An 18,175-nucleotide genomic window follows, 5' to 3' on the forward strand; every position below is an offset into this window, starting at 1 on the left:
AGTTTATAAACAAAAGCGAAGAATGTCTTTTGGTAATAACTATGATTTTTTTAATAAACTAGCATAGAACCAAATATGCGCCTGATTGTATATCGTTATGGGATGCAAAGCTGTAAGAACCAATCTTCATGGGAATTTATGCTTAAAAAGTACCAGGAAACACCTCTTGCTCAGGAGAAGGACAAGCTTCTGTATGGATTGGCTTCGGTGCACGATGTTTGGCTTTTGGACAGGTATTTACAATACTGCATTCAATCATGTAAATTGCAAACAATTCTATTCAGAACAACCTAATTTATAATGTTTATTGTAATCCTTTTACCAGTTCATAAACCGGAATCCAATTAAAGATTTTTACCTAAATTCTATCTAATAAGGTCCCGATGGACAGTGTCTTGTGACTAATGAATATTGTAGGGAGTATATATCATGCTGGGTGTCCTGAAGGAAAAAGACAACCAAAATATCTGAGAGACAATTTATGTTTGTTGGGGTGACTGGGCTCTTCCAGGCTTCCCGAAAATGAAAGAAAAAATTAGTTTTGTCTGTTTTTGGAGCAGCCTGCTGCTGCTTGAAGGACAATTGATTTGGCCAATTCATTCCAGGAACCAATGGGTCGGCTGCCCTCGCTACCCGCTCACCTCCCTCATTGCCTGCTCGTCCCATGATGGACAAGTCTCCACAACCCTCCCCCCTTCAAGGGCCTCGGCGCTTTCCATTCCTTCCCCATACATAAGGGGAACCCCACTCCAATTGGGCTCCCCAGACAGCCTGCCTGGGCAAATTTTGGCACAGGCTGGCATTGGGAACGTCAAAGTGCCCAGGCATGCCCGTCTGCCCTCGGGGGCTCAAGTGACGTTGGCACCCCGGCGGGATTCCCTCAACTCTTTCCTGTCTCCGTAAAGCCGTTGTTTGAATATTAAATGAGGAGGGGGAGGGGCAGGGTTCATGTGATGGGTAGGCCCTTTAATAAGGTGTAAATTAATTCAAACGTATTTTAATGAGGTCCCGGCCCTTTGTGGATGGGAATCTGATGTTGTCACTGGCAAGGGGCGGGGACAATTGAGAAACGAGATCTCGCCGGCGAAAATCTCATTTCCCAATTCTCACGTTGCCTTACTCGCTGACTGCGAACGCGGGTGCAAAATCGTCCCCACAGTTTGGAGTTAGCTCAGGCTCCTGTCACAAGTAGGTGGGGCCCACATCAATACATGTACATTGGGGCCCTACATCATATTGAGCGGTGCAACGCCATTTTCACTACAAATCATGGAATCTGTGCCCACCCCACCAGTGTTAGCTGTACAAGTTTCAAATATATATCTGTAATAGGTTGTCAAGAATCTGTCTTCTCAGCAATATAATTCAGAAGTGTTATTTTCTTCGCATTATGATATCCGCTGATCAATTTTACAATTTCTTTTTTTGCTTTGTAATACAGATTCTTAAAATATATTAAAAACGATAGTCTCATTAAGAGTCAGGATGTGTTCACTGTTCTCCGTTACATTTCATACAACAAATATGGGAAAACTATGGCTTGGGATTGGATGCGACTTAACTGGGAATATTTAGTGGACCGGTAGGATCAACTCTTCTTATTTTTCAGTGCAAATTTGATTGTCGGTGAAAATATTGTGTCGATGTGATGGCATCCGCGTTACTGTGTCATTCACAAACATTCATTCCTATGTCATTTTTGTTTTCAATTTAAACAAGTATATTTTCCAATTATTAATGGTCAGTTCCACCAGTGTTGTTCAATTGAATCTGCTTTTTTTTCCACAGTGCTCATTTAATGCACAAAACGGGCAGCAGTGTATCAAAAATGTTATTTAAAAATGCATAGTTTTGGAGTTGGAATTCAAAATTGGTCAGTGAATGTTGGGCACCAGAACTGAGCAAAGACGTGTTTAAGAATGTCAGTTATACTGGGATTTTTTTGAACCTAGTAATTGAGCCTCTGCTCCTTTTGCCAACTGTTGCTCGTTCTACTGTTAGTGTGATTAACACGCCTCCATTTAAAGGACATGTGCTTAACACTGGTTTAGCTCTGTATCTGTATCTATGCTCAGGAGTCGCCAGGTGCCGTAACAGACACCGTCACAAGTTATCAAGGTCAAGTTCAAAGCAATAAGTCTAAACACCGATCAGTAAGTCTAAACAATTAGTGTTTATTATAACAGATATAATAAATACTCATGCACACGCTAAAAGACTAATACTTATTTCTTCTATTAAACGACTAAATACTTATCGAAGTAGGAACCAGCAAGGTCAGGGAACAAGGCTTTTGTTCCTTTCTGGACTGCACCTTCTGTTCACTAATAGTCGGCAAGAGTATAAGCAATGCCTGGGTCACGTAGCGATCGTTGTTTGGCACTTACTGAAAGATGGCTGATGCTCAACGGCCGGTGATGAAAGACAGGATCTGGAGGCTGGGGTCAGAGTCAGGATGCAACAGATCTGGGCCGGAGTCTGGAAGCAACAGCAGATCTGGGCCGGAGTCTGGAAGCAACAGATCTGGGCCGGAGTCTGGAAGCAACAGACCGAATCATGTGCTTGACCTTCTTTTTATAGGTCCTAGAGGTCCGTGCCCCTGAGGACGGGCTCTTTCACCTGCTAGGTATCGATTGGGTCCAATCGATACCATTCGAATTCCTCTATCCTGGAGTCGTTCCTCGATGGCGGGGGCGGTTCCTAGGGTTCATTGACCTGGGTCCTCTGGCGCCATTCTGGCTGGGTAGCTATAGAAAGTATCAATCGATACTTAAAATGTTTCTATTGTATCTGGGACTGGGCCGGTATCATCTCATTAGTATGCAGATTGCTTTCCTATTTGCACCTTTGGCTGAGTCTCTGCACCTGCCTTGAAACCGGTTTTTACGAGTGTCTCACTGTTGAAAGCTTCTGCAAGCTGTTTGTCCTTACTATGGCTGTTTTTCCCTGCAGTCTTAGCAGTTCTCCATTTTGTAGACTGGTGTCCATTTTAGAGGGCTACATTCCCTCCTTGTGATCCTCACGAGAAATTGTGAAGGATCACCTATGTACGGTTCTTCTATGTTACTTCGATTTCCTTTGGGTTCCTTTTCGGGTTCCCTGACCTTAGCAAGTTCCTGGGCGTCTACTCTGTCCTTAACTATGGCAAGAAAATTTTAACTCACATTTTCTACTTGGCGCTATGTCAAAGGGGACATGCATTAACCAATATTCGGGAACCTCTACCTATCGCAATTCCTATTCTCATCTTACTTTAAACATTTCATCACATTCTAAAGTCTTATCCATTCACACCACATTACATGTCGCCTTCTGACTCGGCAATCGAGTTCAGAACCATATGATACATCAGTGTCTCATTTTAATTTACATATGGCTATCAATACATTTCCTATGCATCAAGGGAATGGGGGGATTGGTGAAAACCGAAAATAGGGGATTGAACTCCGTAAATGGTTGAGGGGCAGGAACGGGAGGCTCTCCTTTTCCATTTCCTCAACCTGAGGGTCTGCACTATGATGCAGAGAATTGAAATCACCAACAGTGATTCAATCACATATGACATCGAGTACCAGGTCATGAATTTCGTGCACCAGGTCTGAACCTCACTGATCAGTGCTGAGCACGGAGAAGTCGGTGTGTGGGAAACATTAACGGCGGGGGTCGTGGGGGAAACATGATTTGCTTCAACAGGCAAAAATACAACATTTAATAGTAATAGGTAGGCTTCCATCATGGTCTTCTTTGTTCTCTTCCTTCTCTTCCTTTGTATGGCCGATCCCTGCCGTGAACCCTCCTTCGACTTTTCGAAAGCTATGGGATCAAGCACAGTATCTGTCAATACACAGTTTAATATCTGTACTGTTAGTGTATCTGTCCTCTCATTCCAATTGACCCTTAAATGACTGGCCAAGTCACACCCTGTGACTCCCCTCATTTTTTTTCCAAATGCGAATTTAGGAGCAGATATACACCTAACAACTTTTCTACTGCGAGCCGTCTCGCAGGCTTTGCAATTTACCATCCGAATGTTCCTGGATGTAAATAGCATGTGGGATGGCTGCCGAAGGGCTACCTAAAGAAAAATGAAACAAAGTTTGGAACGAAAAGGTCCAATGAGTTGCGTATGGGCCGCTACGGGTAAGATTTGAACGGGATCCCCGGGTAAGGCGTGCTGTGCCGTACCCGAGCTTGGCTGACCAAATGGGTTCTCAGACAGGGCGGGTCCTCAATGCCGTTTCTCCACTGCCTGAGCAACCTGAGATGAACGGGTAGGAATGTATTCATCGTGGGATTGCAGCCTCTATTCACAGAATAGAGGGGCACCTGAAAAACAAGGGAGGAGCCAAGATGCTCCAACATCTGAAAACAGGGGACAAGTCGTGAACTTTGTCGGTTCACCAGAGGATACCTAACAGAAGTTCTCAGAGGTATCTGCGGATAAACTAACGTGCATGCGAGGCGGTCACAAGCTTTTCAGCTGAAAAGGCTGTGATCTGATCGCCAATCAAACCCTTAATATTATCAAAAAACAAACAAACAAACACAAACAAACAAAACATACGTGCAGGTTCCATCAGCAAGGATATCGCTTCCCTCAAGCGGTTCCTCTTTTACATCATCTGGACACCTCACTTCTCCTCTTTCTCTGTGAACAGGGTCACAAAGGGGTTGCCGTATCGGGAGTCAGACATCACGTCTTTCTCATCTCCCGGATCCCACACTCTTGTGTGGATCAGGCATGCGATCTGTGCGTTATGTGACCGGGGGTCACTCTCATCATTGCGGACAAGTCTCCATGAATTGTCCCTGTGCCAAAGTGTGGTATCTAAGTTTGAAGGGGCATTGTCGGTGTCGTCAGGGTCGGGTGGTGGGTCTGGGTATTTAACGTAGGTGACCTCCATGGGGTCACTGGAGTCGGGGTCGTAGTCGCTACAGTGGGGGCTGTAGGGTGGGGTGCTGTGGCTGTCCTCATTGTCAGAGTCAGTGTCGCTGTCTCTGCTGTGGCAGCTTCTGGGCGTTTCGGGGCGTGGTCTGAAGTCAGTGGGCGGAGTCGTGGGCGAGTCCGATGAGGAACTGGTCTGTGAGGGGGATGGTGGAAATGTGTCTCTAGTGGGCGGGGCGAGATGTTCTGCTGCGTCTAGCAGGACATGGTGTGTGTGGTTAGACTGTGTTCCATAAGCCTTCAGTTGGTTAATATGAAACCACGCAGTCTTACCGTTGGGGTATTTTATTCTGTAAACGGAGGGGCTAATTTTGTCCGAAATTGAATACGGGCCGGAAAATTTAGGTGCCAAAAAGCTGCTGGGGTTATAAACAGATAACATTACCTGTTGTCCAACCTGAAATTCTGTGGGGTGTACGTTCTTATTAAAGCAAGCTGTGCTTTGTTTTCGTCTTTTACCCAATTTTACTGCGGCTGCTAACTGTGCAGACCTCACAGTCTCAACTAGGTCTTTGACTGCCTTTTCATGTGTGAGGGCCGTCACTTCGGGGCTAGTCATGTCCAGTCCTAAAAGGAATTCCGTACCTTTCATAGGGCGTCCGGTCATGAGTGTGTGTGGGGTGAATCCTGTGGATGATGAAACCGTGTTGCGGATGAACATTAGTGCAAATGGGAGTACTGAATCCCATGTTGAATTGTTCTCCTGAACCATTTTTCTAAGGGTTGATTTTAGGGTCCGGTTCATGCCTTCAACTATCCCGCTTGACTGGGGGTGATACGCAATGTGGAAATTTTGTTTAATGCCAAATATTGTCAGGACGTTCTTCATGACCCGTCCTGTAAAGTGAGATCCCTGATCTGACTCTATACTTCTCGGTAGACCCCATCTCGTGAAGATGTGGTGGGTCAGGAGCTTCGCAGCTGTCTTAGCTGTATTCGTTCGTGAGGGGAATGCCTCTACCCATTTGGTAAAGGTGTCTATAATGAGCAGAACATATTTATAGCCATTCCTACAAGGGGGCAATGGTCCTATAAAATTGATCTGGAGGTTAGTCCAGGGGCCATTAACTGGTCGAGTATGTCTAAGTTGTGCCTTTTTCGAGTACCTCTCCGGGTTATTTTGTGCACAAATTAGGCAATTCTCGATGTAATGGGTCACATCGTTTCTTAAATTTGGCCACCAACAGAGTTGCCTGAGGTGCCTTGTGGTTGGGTCGATCCCTTGGTGTCCATGACTGTCATGGAACAAGGCAATCATCTGATTCCTATCCTGTTCCGGAACCACATAAAGTTTATCCTTAATGATCACACCCTCATGTGTGGTCAAAGCATGTCTGAACTTATCGTATTGGTGCACAAAATTTCCTTTAAAAATCTCCCTGAGATCTCTATCCTATTTCTGTGCCTCAACTAAATCTTTAATTTCCGTCTGTGAGACCTGAACTGCACTCACAGGGGCGCTGGCTGGTGCGCTAGCTGGGGGTGTCCAAAAGTGTCCTCGCCTGGAACCTGCTTTTGCCAATGCGTCGGCTTTTACATTTCCAGGGGGGGATGACCTATGGTGACTTCTAACTTTGATTATGCCATACGTCCTATCCTTTGCCTTGTCTAAGATATGGCGGAGTAATGGGGCTGATGGAAGGGGCTTCCCGTCTGCGGAGACAAAACCTCGTGTCCTCCACAGGGGTAGAAAATCTGTTAAACTGTTACAGACATACAAACTGTCCGAATATATGTCTGCCGGGCTGGGAAACGAATCTGGGTGGTCCACTATGTATGCGATGACCGCGAGCTCTGCCGCCTGTGCGCCTAAGTGTCCTGGTAATTTTAAAGAGATTTCTTCTAATGCGCGACCCTGCGCATCCTCAACATAGATTCTGCATCCAGTGATGCGTTCTCCATCTAAAACTGTGGATGAACCGTCCACATATATTTTCAGTGGGGCACACGTGTCTGTGTGCTGGGGGCTCTGGCTTGACTTCCCTATCTTTCTGGGGGGTGTCTTTGCTATGAAGGGTCCTGTGTTGTGTAGGGGTGCTACAATCTCACATTCATGGGGCTGTCCTGGATATTGGAGGTTGTCGGCTAAAAATGTGTGTGTCCTGGTCCGTTTAACTGTGATGTCCCGTCCTTGTAAAAGTAACATCCATCTAGCTGCTCTAATCTGGCTAACTGAACCGTCCTTCAGTCGACCGGCTAGAAGTAACTGTGTGGGGGTGTGCTCGGTCAAAATGGTGATGGAATTGAGTCCGGTAATGTACGCGAAGTACTGTACTGCCCAAAAAACTGCTAGGAGGTGCCTCTTGCAGGCTGAAAATCCTTGCTCTACGGGGTCTAAAAGTCTGGAGGCATAAGCCACTGGTCGAGAGGGTCAGATCTGTGCTCGCTACCTCTATTGCATAGGGGGAGAGTTGGTCTGGGACTTGTAGCACGGGTGCTGCGCTAAGGGCTTTCTTTAAATCTTCCACAGCCTCTGTATGCTGCGGAAGCCATTCCCATGGGGCTCCTTTCTTAAGGAGGTCTGAGAGTGGGGCTGCCTTTGTCGCGAAGCCATCATTATGGTTCCGACAGTACCCAGCCAGTCCTAAAAACGACCGGAGGGCTGAAACATTCTGGGGAAGGGGCAATTTGACAATCGAATCAATCCTTTTGAATTCGATCTCGCGTTTGCCGTGCGTGATGACTGTACCCAAATACATCACTTTGTTTTCTAATATCTGGGCCTTTCTGGGGTTAACTTTACATCCAATCGAGGTTAAAAGTTCCAGGAGCTCAGCCAGAAGCGTAATGTGCTCTGCCTTTGTGTCTGTCTGCAGTAATAGGTCGTCCACATACTGTACCAGACATTCGGGGCGGGAAAATTTTACTAAATCATTTGCCAGCTGTCGGTGGAAAATGGAGGGTGAATTGTGGAATCCTTGTGGGAGGCATGTCCATGTATACTGCTGTCCTTTGACTGTGAAGGCAAATTTGTACTGGCACGCCTTTGCCAATGGGATTGACCAGAAGCCATTGCTAATGTCCAATACCGTGAAATATTTGGAGTGGAGTCCCTGTTTGAGCATGGTCTCGGGACTTTTTGCTACCGTGGGGGCTACTGCTGGGGTTACTTTGTTGAGCTCCCGATAATCAATGGTCAGACGCCATGATCCGTCGGGCTTTCTCACAGGCCAAATAGGAGCATTATTGGTCGAGGCTACTGTCCTAAGTACACCTTGCTCCAATAAGCTATCTATTACTTTTCCTATTTCTCCCTCTGCTTCTAGGGGAAATCGGTACTGTTTCTGTGGTCTGGGGTCAGGTCCGGTAACGTGAACTTGTCCAGTCATTCTGCCGCAGTCATGCCGGTGACTGGCAAATGCTGTCCTGTGTTTATTTAAAACTACTCTCACTTGTCTGTCCGTGCTAAGCGTGGTCGGGTCGAAACAATAGTCGCCTACTGCGCTAATCCTGTTCGCATACTCTCCTACTGTGAGAGTAGCGGGTGCTCTGTCTGATTTTGCCATTCGCCAGACACACTGGTTTACTGGATCGAACGACAGGCTATGGGCATTCATGAAATCTATACCCAGTATGTGTTCTGCTGTACGGGGTAGATTAACTAATACAACGGGGTGTCTGGTGGAGATGTTCCCTAGCTGAATTGCTACGGGGGCTGTAATGTGTCCCTGCTGTGAGTGTCCTGTAAAACCGCTGAGTGTAATGGTGGATGTGGTCGGCCACGTGTCTGCCTGTGCCGTGGTGGTGGAATTAATTGTGGTGCGGGACCCTCCTGTGTCCCAAAGTAACTCTATGGGCTTCCCTCGAACCTTTGCTGTGACTACCGTTCTCCCGGATTGGTCCCAGAGGGTGTCACAGACCCAAGTGGGGGAGCCCGAACACCGTCAGTCCGTTCCATCCACATTGGTCTGTCCTGACTGTATTCCTATACTGTGAATAGGCTTCGCTCTATTTCTGTTCAGAGTGCCTGTCTGCTGGCCTCTCTGTGATCTTTGGGGTGCATTGCATTCCTTAGCAAAATGTCCTAACTGACCACAGTTGTAACATTCCTGCGACTTCTGTGGAGGGCTGGTCTTCCCTTCATTTACCCACGCGGGGTTTTGGTGCGCTCTCACTGCCTGAATGTCTGCTGCAGCCTGAGCTTCATCTGGGGTCTTTATTTTAATTTTGCCCTGAACCGATTGTTCCCAAGCGCGGGACAATCTTTTCAGAACCCATTTCTCGTTATGGGCCTCCTCTGAGGGGTCGTAACTATTGAAAGCACTTTGTCCTGCATCTGTGGCATGGGAGATTATGGTGCGCGTCCATTTAACCATGTTGTCACGGTTCAAATGCGCTCGGTTTAAATCGCCGAAAACTGCCGGGAAATGGAGCCTTCCTGCAAATGCTGTGGGATGCTCTGTTCTCTTTTGTCTGCATTTATTTAGTCCTTCAACTGGGTCTCCTCGGTTATACCCTATTGCATCTAAAATGGAGGTGTGCATTTCCTCTAGTGTGCCTCCTCCAACGTTCTGTGGGTCGGGGAGGGCTGCGACTACGGATGGGTCTAAGCTCAGAACCGTGAGCTTAACCTGCTCTCTATCGTCCAGGCCATACATGGTAGCCTGCTGTTTAACATTTGCGAAAAATTGGTGGGGGTCTGCGGTGGGGAGAAACGGAGTGATTTTCTCACACGCGTCCCTGAGTTGGGTTACAGTTAAGGGGGTGGTGTAGGTGATTTCGGGTGCGCCATCTGTGGTTTCCTTTCTTTGGGTGGTGACTGGGTTCATAGGTGCGGATGCTATCTGATCTGTGGGGGGTTGGGGTGCTTTCCTCTTCTGCTGCGCTGCTGGCGCACATGCTCCTTGAACATAGCGCTGCGCTGTCTCACTCAGTTCCTACCAGTTTGGGGCATTCTCCTCATCTAACTGCGTTCCAAAGGTGCTTTGGAACCCATTCTGCACTGAAAGCAGCGATTGCAGCTCCGCAATCTGCTTCCTACATTTTGCATGGTCTACTGTGCTCTGTCTTTGCTCAGTAGTGGCAGCATGGAGTGCTCTTAAAGCTGCCTTTAGGTCAGAGCATTGCCTCTGCACATCCTGATAGGCTTTTTCGTATTGTGTCTGGGAACTGCTCAGATGGGCTTAGCACGACTGATGTGCCCTCTTGGCATCATCCACCTCTCTACCCTTCTCTGCCAGCTTCCCTCTTAGTTTTAAGTTTTCCTTCTCGATGTCCCTGACATCCACTTTACTCATTCTATTGCGTTCTTCTAATTCTGCTCGGAGCGTCCGAACGACCTCCTCAGTGCCTCGCAACTGTGCCAAACAGGACACGATTGCCATCGGCTTGCGTGCTTTACTCGGATTTTTCTTATGAATTTGAGAGAGGTTCTCCCACCAAGTATGTCCTATACTCCCGGGACCTGTCTCCTCATTCATACAGAACTCGTTCCAAAGAGGCCATCCCTTTCCTTTCAGATACTTGCGGAGTTCCAGCTCCCACACGGGACACTGACCTACTCTGCTACTGCTGGTCGCTGCGACCAAGAACTGCTCTGGGTTCATGAGGCGTTCCATTGCCTGCATGGCCATTTTCTCTTTCTTACTTAAATTTGGAACAGGGGGTTTTAATGTTTTAAAAAACGGGTAAGGCTTTCGCTATGTTCCGCTTACAAAACTCCCGACAGTTCGTCGCAACAAAAAGCTCTCAGGTTAACCTTACAACCCTGTTAGTACGCATGCACAAAACACACTTCCGAATTATCGTTATTGGTTTGAATACCTTGATCACTTGTGATTTTTTTCTTCTTTCCAATCAGATTTCTAATTCAAATTTCTGGGGTTCTCACGGAGTGGGGGTGCCACTTCTAATCACGTCCCGTCAGGAGGTCGCCACTAAATGTTGCTCGTTCTACTGTTAGTGTGATTAACATGCCTCCATTTAAAGGACATGTGCTTAACACTGGTTTAGCTCTGTATCTGTATCTATGCTCAGGAGTCGCCAGGTGCCGTAACAGACACCGTCACAAGTTATCAAGGTCAAGTTCAAAGCAATAAGTCTAAACACCGATCAGTAAGTCTAAACAATTAGTGTTTATTATAACAGATATAATAAATACTCATGCACACGCTAAAAGACTAATACTTATTTCTTCTATTAAATGACTAAATACTTATCTAAGTAGGAACCAGCAAGGTCAGGGAACAAGGCTTTTGTTCCTTTCTGGATTGCACCTTCTGTTCACTAATAGTCGGCAAGAGTATAAGCAATGCCTGGGTCACGTAGCGATCGTTGTTTGGCACTTACTGAAAGATGGCTGATGCTCAACGGCCGGTGATGAAAGACAGGATCTGGAGGCTGGGGTCAGAGTCAGGATGCAACAGATCTGGGCCGGAGTCTGGAAGCAACAGACCGAATCATGTGCTTGACCTTCTTTTTATAGGTCCTAGAGGTCCTTGCCCCTTGGGGCGGGCTCTTTCCCCTGCTACGTATCGATTGGGTCTTTCCCAATCGATATCATTCGAATTCCCCTATCCTGGAGTCATTCCTCGATGGCGGGGGCGGTTCCTAGGTGTCATTGACCTGGGTTCTCTGGCGCCATTCTGGCTGGGTAGCTATAGAAAGTATCAATCGATACTTAAAATGTTTCTATTGTATCTGGGACTGGGCCGGTATCATCTCATTAGTATGCAGATTGCTTTCCTATTTGCACCTTTGGCTGAGTCTCTGCACCTGCCTTGAAACCGGTTTTTACGAGTGTCTCACTGTTGAAAGCTTCTGCAAGCTGTTTGTCCTTACTATGGCTGTTTTTCCCTGCAGTCTTAGCAGTCCTCCATTTTGTAGACTGGTGTCCATTTTAGAGGGCTGCACAACTTAAAATGTAAGGGTGGAATTTCCAGCCCCCCACAGTGTATTTTCTGCTAGCATTGGCCGGCTCTTTAGTTTCCGCTGATGTCTGTGGGTTTTGCAAGCTCTGCACCCTCTGTAATAGAGGAATGTGCCTTGGTGGATGGAGGTCGCCATCGGCAGCACTGGAAAGTCCTGCCGCCAGGGCTGGAAAACTTTGGTCTAAGGCATACATTTCTGCACACAATTAATGACTTTAGGCAGGGGTGGGCAAACTACGGCCCGCGGGCCGCATGCGGCCCACCAAAGGTCTTTATGCGACCCACCAAGATCAAGTCATAAAAAAAAATTTCCTTTTTTTTAATAAGGTTAATGAGGGGGGGGGGGGGGGGGGGCTGTTGGGTTACTGGTATAGGGTGGATACGTTGACTTGAGTAGGGTGATCATTGCTCGGCACAACATCGAGGGCCTCTTCTGTGCTGTACTGTTCTATGTTCTATGTTCTATATGAGGCGCCCAGGATCATAACCAGGTGAAGCGCCATTTTTGAAAAGTAGAGAAAAAGAGGGCTAAATGCAGGATGCCGCCGGGGGAAGCGCTGAGGTATATGCCGCACGCTAATTGGTTACAACCGGGACTATTAATTAATATACTATGCGGCCCTTTAAAATTGTGAATTTCTGAATGTGGCCCTTGCACGGAAAAGTTTGCCCACCCCTGCTTTATGGCATTCTAAGCGCTTTACGGCCATATAATGCTTTTTTAACCATAGTTATGCAGTAAATACAGGAGCCGCCTTGCATACAACAAGCTCCGACAAACAAATGAGAGATAATGATCAGACAATCTTGTTTTGTTCGACGTTGGTACACAAATTGGGCTGATTTTCTGAGTACACAATGCCAATGGAGAGCCTTGCACATCAGAGAACCACAGCTAACGCAAACATCATTTCCTGATATAAATGCCTGTTGGGCTGGCAGCCTACTCTCAACTATTATAGATAGCCATTCAAAGATAAATGCTCAGAGTAGGGCCATCCTGGAGCAGTAACCTGGAGTACTGTTTTGAATTACAACTTGGTTAACTTAAAGGTTTGTTCATATTTCAGATACACAATTAACGATAGAAACCTAGGACGACTAATTTCAACACTAACCAGATCGTTTAACACTGAGCCCAGCTTGTGGCAGGTAAGCTACAGAAATTCTTTCCAAGTACACAAATCTTGATTAGACATGATAAAAGGTCATAAACAGACAGAGCTGCATACAGAGAAGTATCCTCATAGTTAGCTCTGCATACAGAGAAGTATCCTCATAGTTAGCAATGTACCCGCTAATTGCAGGCATTAATTTTTGGAAGGTGTCATCGGCTGAATGGGAAGTGAGAGGTGGAAGGGTAGGATCACAGTAGATTTTTTTTGAAAAGCAGATGTGGGGGTCAGGAGCTTGGGTGTTTCACTGCAGAGGAGGGCAATGGGTAGGTAGCAACTTGTGACCTTGCCTCAGCTGTCTTTATAGTCGAGATGGCACAGCAAAATCAGAACCAACATCAACTCAGGAAGTGCACTCAACAGCTTTAGTTGTTTCTAACTTGTTCCCACCGCCAATGATCCAGATGACTGTGGAGCATGAAACAGTGGAGGTGTACATGCTTTCACTAGTCACATGGAAAACAATCTTTTTGCTACAGAGGCAAGTTAGTGCAAATGCTGGACATCTGAAATGCAAGCAGGAAATGCTGGAGGTACTCAGCAGGTTTTGCAGCATCTGTGGAAAGAGAAACAAAGTTAATGGCTGGAATTTTCCAGCCGTGCTATGGCAGGCTCCCGCATGGCAGACATGGCTAGCCATTCAAACATCAGTTGACGTCAGCGGGAAGATCCCGCCAGCCGGAGGGGCCGGAAATCTCCAGCCAATGTTTCAGATTGATGATCTTTCGCCACAACTGGGAAAACAAGATGGGAACAAGTTTCATGCAAGTAGAGACAGGGAAAGAGGAGGTGGGGGGGAGGAGGAGAGGACAAATGGTCCAAAACTAGAAAATACTGTAAATACTCAGCCAACCTGGAGCAAAGAAGAGAAGGTAATCAACCTGACATCTGATCCTCTCTCCATAGATGCTGCCAGACCAATTGAGTATTTCTAGCAATTTCTGTTTTTATTTCAAATTTCCAGCATCCGCAGTAATTGGCTATTGTAAAAAGATCAGTTATTGTGCGGAAGGCAGAAAAGATTAAAGGGGGAAAGGGGTGAAAATGTAAGTCAAAAGGGGAAGTAATAGGACAAGTAAAAAGGAAACATATATTTCGAGGAGCTGGAAATGCCAACAGGAAAATCTTTACCACATCTGCCGTCTGAGGAATGGGAGTGATGGATATGACCTGAAATTGTTGAACTTGGTGTTTACCCCAGAAGTTTGTAAATGTGCCTAATTAAAAGATACAGTACTGTTCCTCAAGCTGCTATTGAACTTCATTAGAACACCTTAGGAGGTCAAGGACAGAGAGCTCAGCGGGAGAGGGACGGAGAATTAAAATGGTAAGTGACCAGAAACTCTGGTCATATTTGTGCACTGAATGGAGAAGTTCTAAAAAGAGACCACGCAATCTGCTTTAGTGTCCCCAAAAAAGAGGAAACCACACCAGAAATAGTGAACGCAGTCAACTAAATTGAAAGAAGTACAAGTAACTCATTGTTTCACCTAGAAGGACTATTTAGGGCCCTGGATAATAGGAAAGTAGGAGGTTAAAGATGCTGCATCCCGTGAGCTTGCGTGGGAAGATGTCATGGGTGGGGGAAGTGGTTATTAGGAGTCTTGGGGGTTTCATGGAGAGAACTGTCCCTTTAGAATGTTGAAAGGGGACGAGAAAGGAAGATTTATTTGGTGGCATTATGATGGATGTGGTGAACAATGACCTATTGAACGTGGGGTCTTGCGAGTTAATTGCATGCAGGTGGACTGCATTAACTAGCAATGCACTTGTGCTGCTATGAAAAGGAACAGACTGAAACAATGATGGTCGGGTTAGGAGACAAATGATTGTAATATGAATCTCTGTAAATAAATGCTTATAAAAGTATTTCAAGATCAGCTCCAGTGTTATCCTTTTTACCTGGCTTTCTGGAATAGAACCTGATGGGGTGGAAGATGAGCAGAACTATTGTGGAGGAGAGGAGTGGTCGTTACTTTGGCGAACAAATTCTCTATTTCGAGTTACCCAATTTATGCTTTTTTCTTCCCATTTAAGATGAAAAATTTCTTTGAAAAATATCCAAATGCTGGAGCAGGAGCGACTCCTCGTCAACAAGCCATTGAAACTGTGCAGACGAATATAGACTGGTTAAATAGAAACAAGGCTGACATAGCACAATGGCTGCAAGAGAATGCCTCATATCAATAGGAATGCAACACCCTCTCTGTAAACACACCACAAGTTTGCATCAACAGCTTTCCTGGTGGCATTAAAGACCTTGGTCAATTGTATTTTTACTATTGTGCTTGAAAATTAAATATTATATGAAAATGGATGTTTCCTTTCCAAAAGACTGCCTTTTGTAAATGTTTTAATTGTGGCCTGGTTTGCCAATAGTGTTTATGAAGGAATTCAGGTGCCATCTTTTGCTTTCTTACTGTGCCTTATGATGAAGGTGTTTATAGCCCATGAAGTTTAACTGGAATAAACCACAAATTGTCACCTTTGCAGCACAAACAACAAAGGAAAAAACTACTGCTGTAGAGATGAGTTTTAAATAAATGACATGTGAATATTTTATAACATAGACCTTGATTGTCGCTACTTTAATTTCAATAGGTTATTTTCTTTCTGTAAATGTATAAAAATGTTCACGTTAGCTACTTTTCATGGCTACTTTGGGTGTAATTTTACCATTTCAACAATAGGGTAAAATGGCTAATGCTGCTTCTAAAATTCTCTGCCATCAAACTGCAATCATGGAGCAGAGAATTGGGAGGTGAAACTGGCAGGCCTCAGCATGAAAGGGAGGGCAACACAGGAGCACACAGTTTCCAAGGTTTGCAGGCACTGAACTAGAGGCCTAGCTGGAGAAATTGAAGAGATGTTTTTTCTCAGCACAGGCCCAGGTACCCTCCAGACAGAGACTCAGAAGAGAGGAGGCATCAAGCCCTGAGGTCCAGGTCCAATTTCAAATGCCTTAACCTACCATCTGCACTATTAACCTCAAACACGGTTTAGTTCACTCATCACCCACTGTCAGTAAGCTCTATCACTCAGGACTCATACCTAATATCCATATGCTTCACCTCACCCTTACATATTTTCCAACGTTACAAGCCCACAGCCGCATCTCGCAGCTTACATTGCCAGCTATTCAATCACAACAGTCACATTACCCAAAAGGATTACATGACACTCACTGACAGACTTTCCTCTCTCATGCAGGACAAGGTGATGCACAAGCGGAAACAGCAGGAGTTAACTAGAGGGAGCAGGTGCACTTACATCTTCCAACAGCCATGCAAACCTTCATTTTCAGAAGGACCATCAGTGAGTGTATGAGCACTGGTGAGGCTGAAGCCATTGAAATTACTGGTATTCTCAGACATAATCCTCCTTCTCACATCCATTACCAACACTGTCAGATCACTTTCCATAGACCTTTGAAATTGTATACAGCTATTGAATGCACACAAACCTACAAACCCTTTTTATGTCCAAACTGTTGGTGAAGGACTCAACTGGGTGTGATAGTAGTAGCTGCACACCATTCCCCAGCAGTCCCACACCTTACCTCCCCTCTGTCACTGACCACCATGGCATCCACTTGGTCACAATGGAAATGAACAATCCAAACCAAATACGTGATAGAATCATGCTATATTGCATTTAATAGTCAAATAAATTATTTCTAATACCTAGCTTCTGTGTGCGTTTCCCTGTCCTAGTGCACCTATACTGTGCTACGCCACTGGCTGTGGTATAACTGGTGGAAAGTTATTGAGACTCAGTGGAGGAGGCTGTAGATTGGCAAGGAGGACAACTCCCTCAAGCATCTACGAGCCTGGAAGCATGAGTTGCTGACAGGGGCAGCTAGAACACTGGCAGTGTGGGAGGATGATTACTGTCTTCTTGAGGGAGGGCAGCAGGTTGATGCTCCCTGAGGCTAATGCCACTTCCCCTGAGTGGTGCCTCAGTGATCCTTGTAATCTACTGGAGGAAGACCAGTGGGTTTGCTGTGGCAACCTGCAAGTCTCTTTGAGCACTGTGATTGAGAGCCATGATGGCAGCAGTCTGGATCTGCATGGCAGCAAGCTGACCTTGCACGACAGTAGTCTGGACTGTCATTGGGTGACTACTGCTTGTGTTGAAATGGAAGCTGTGGTCTCAGCATCAGACACTGCATTATGGCTGGGTCCACTAATGTGTGAACATAATTAGCCACTGCTTCTAAGCTGGAATGCAACATATTCAATGGTTTCAGCCCCGCCATTGGCCTCAGCAGTGCCTATCTCACTGAAGTCAGCATTATCTCCTCCCTGGGGTTACAACATGCAGGCAGACCTCTCCTACTCCAGTTAGCTGCTGAGGTCTCAGGTTGTGCATCATGTTCTCCTGCATGAGGGAGAACATATCAGTCAGTATTGTGCAATATGTTTGGCCAATGTGACTGTGATAGCATTGTGTGCAATCTGTGAGATATGTGTGTGAGGCCTGGAGCAGTGTTAAGTATGTGAGGGTGAGGTGAAGCTGTGAATGTTTGGTATGAAATCTGATTGATCGAGATGGTTAAGAGGTAAATGATATGGATGGGAAGGTAAGAAGATGTGAGCACTTTCTGTGGTGCAATTAGTAGGATCTGACATTTGAAGCTGTACTCACAAAACTTATCTGCTTATCTGAACCTCTTGCCGTATCCATCCAGGAGCTTAGGGCTTGACCCTTGGCACTGATCTCTAGGTTAACTGTTTTAACTATTTTTTGAGCATGTATCAGAAGGGCCAGGAAATGAGCGTGCAGCCCAAAGTTGGATTGCTGCCTGTATTGCAATCAACATAGTTAACAAATTTAGCAACCAGCATGTTTAAGAAAATACAATTGTGGAAGTTTCTTCAATTAGTAATTCAAATTATTCTGATGACATCAAGAGGCATTTTAAGATTCAAAAATATATTATAGGCCTCAGTGAGGAGAAATTTTTAAAAAGATTTTAAGAGAAAAATGATTTGGGGTCTTGTTATGCCAAAAAGTGAGGTGTAAGTTTAAATCCCTTTCAGAATGAGTGTAAATTCAGGAATGTCACTCGGTACACTTTTGCATGGAAGGTTGTATTATGTTAATGCACAGCAGAGGATTTTAATAGCGCTTTTGAGCAATTGGCACGAAAGATTGAGGAGATTTGACCATAGCATTAAAAATGC

At 45.6% G+C, this 18,175-nt stretch overlaps 1 protein-coding gene across 2 annotated transcripts in view; it reads left to right on the forward strand.

Annotated features, from left to right (window-relative positions):
- The window catches only part of LOC119963293 (glutamyl aminopeptidase), a 116,514-nt gene extending 100,956 nt beyond the window's left edge, over positions 1–15,558 (forward strand). Inside the window, exons 17-20 of one of the 2 annotated variants that reach the window (XM_038792158.1) lie at positions 63–233; positions 1,442–1,582; positions 12,885–12,966; positions 15,027–15,558. In XM_038792158.1, coding sequence (XP_038648086.1) covers positions 63–233; positions 1,442–1,582; positions 12,885–12,966; positions 15,027–15,179 — 547 coding nt within the window. In that variant the 3' untranslated portion in view covers positions 15,180–15,558. Of the gene's footprint in view, positions 1–62; positions 234–1,441; positions 1,583–12,884; positions 12,967–15,026 lie in introns of those variants that run through there. The other variant, XR_005460071.1, reaches the window with a different exon arrangement.
- The last annotated feature ends 2,617 nt before the right edge of the window (positions 15,559–18,175 follow it).

This window comes from Scyliorhinus canicula, chromosome 3 (genome assembly GCF_902713615.1).
Source record: "Scyliorhinus canicula chromosome 3, sScyCan1.1, whole genome shotgun sequence".
Lineage (NCBI taxonomy): Eukaryota > Metazoa > Chordata > Chondrichthyes > Carcharhiniformes > Scyliorhinidae > Scyliorhinus > Scyliorhinus canicula.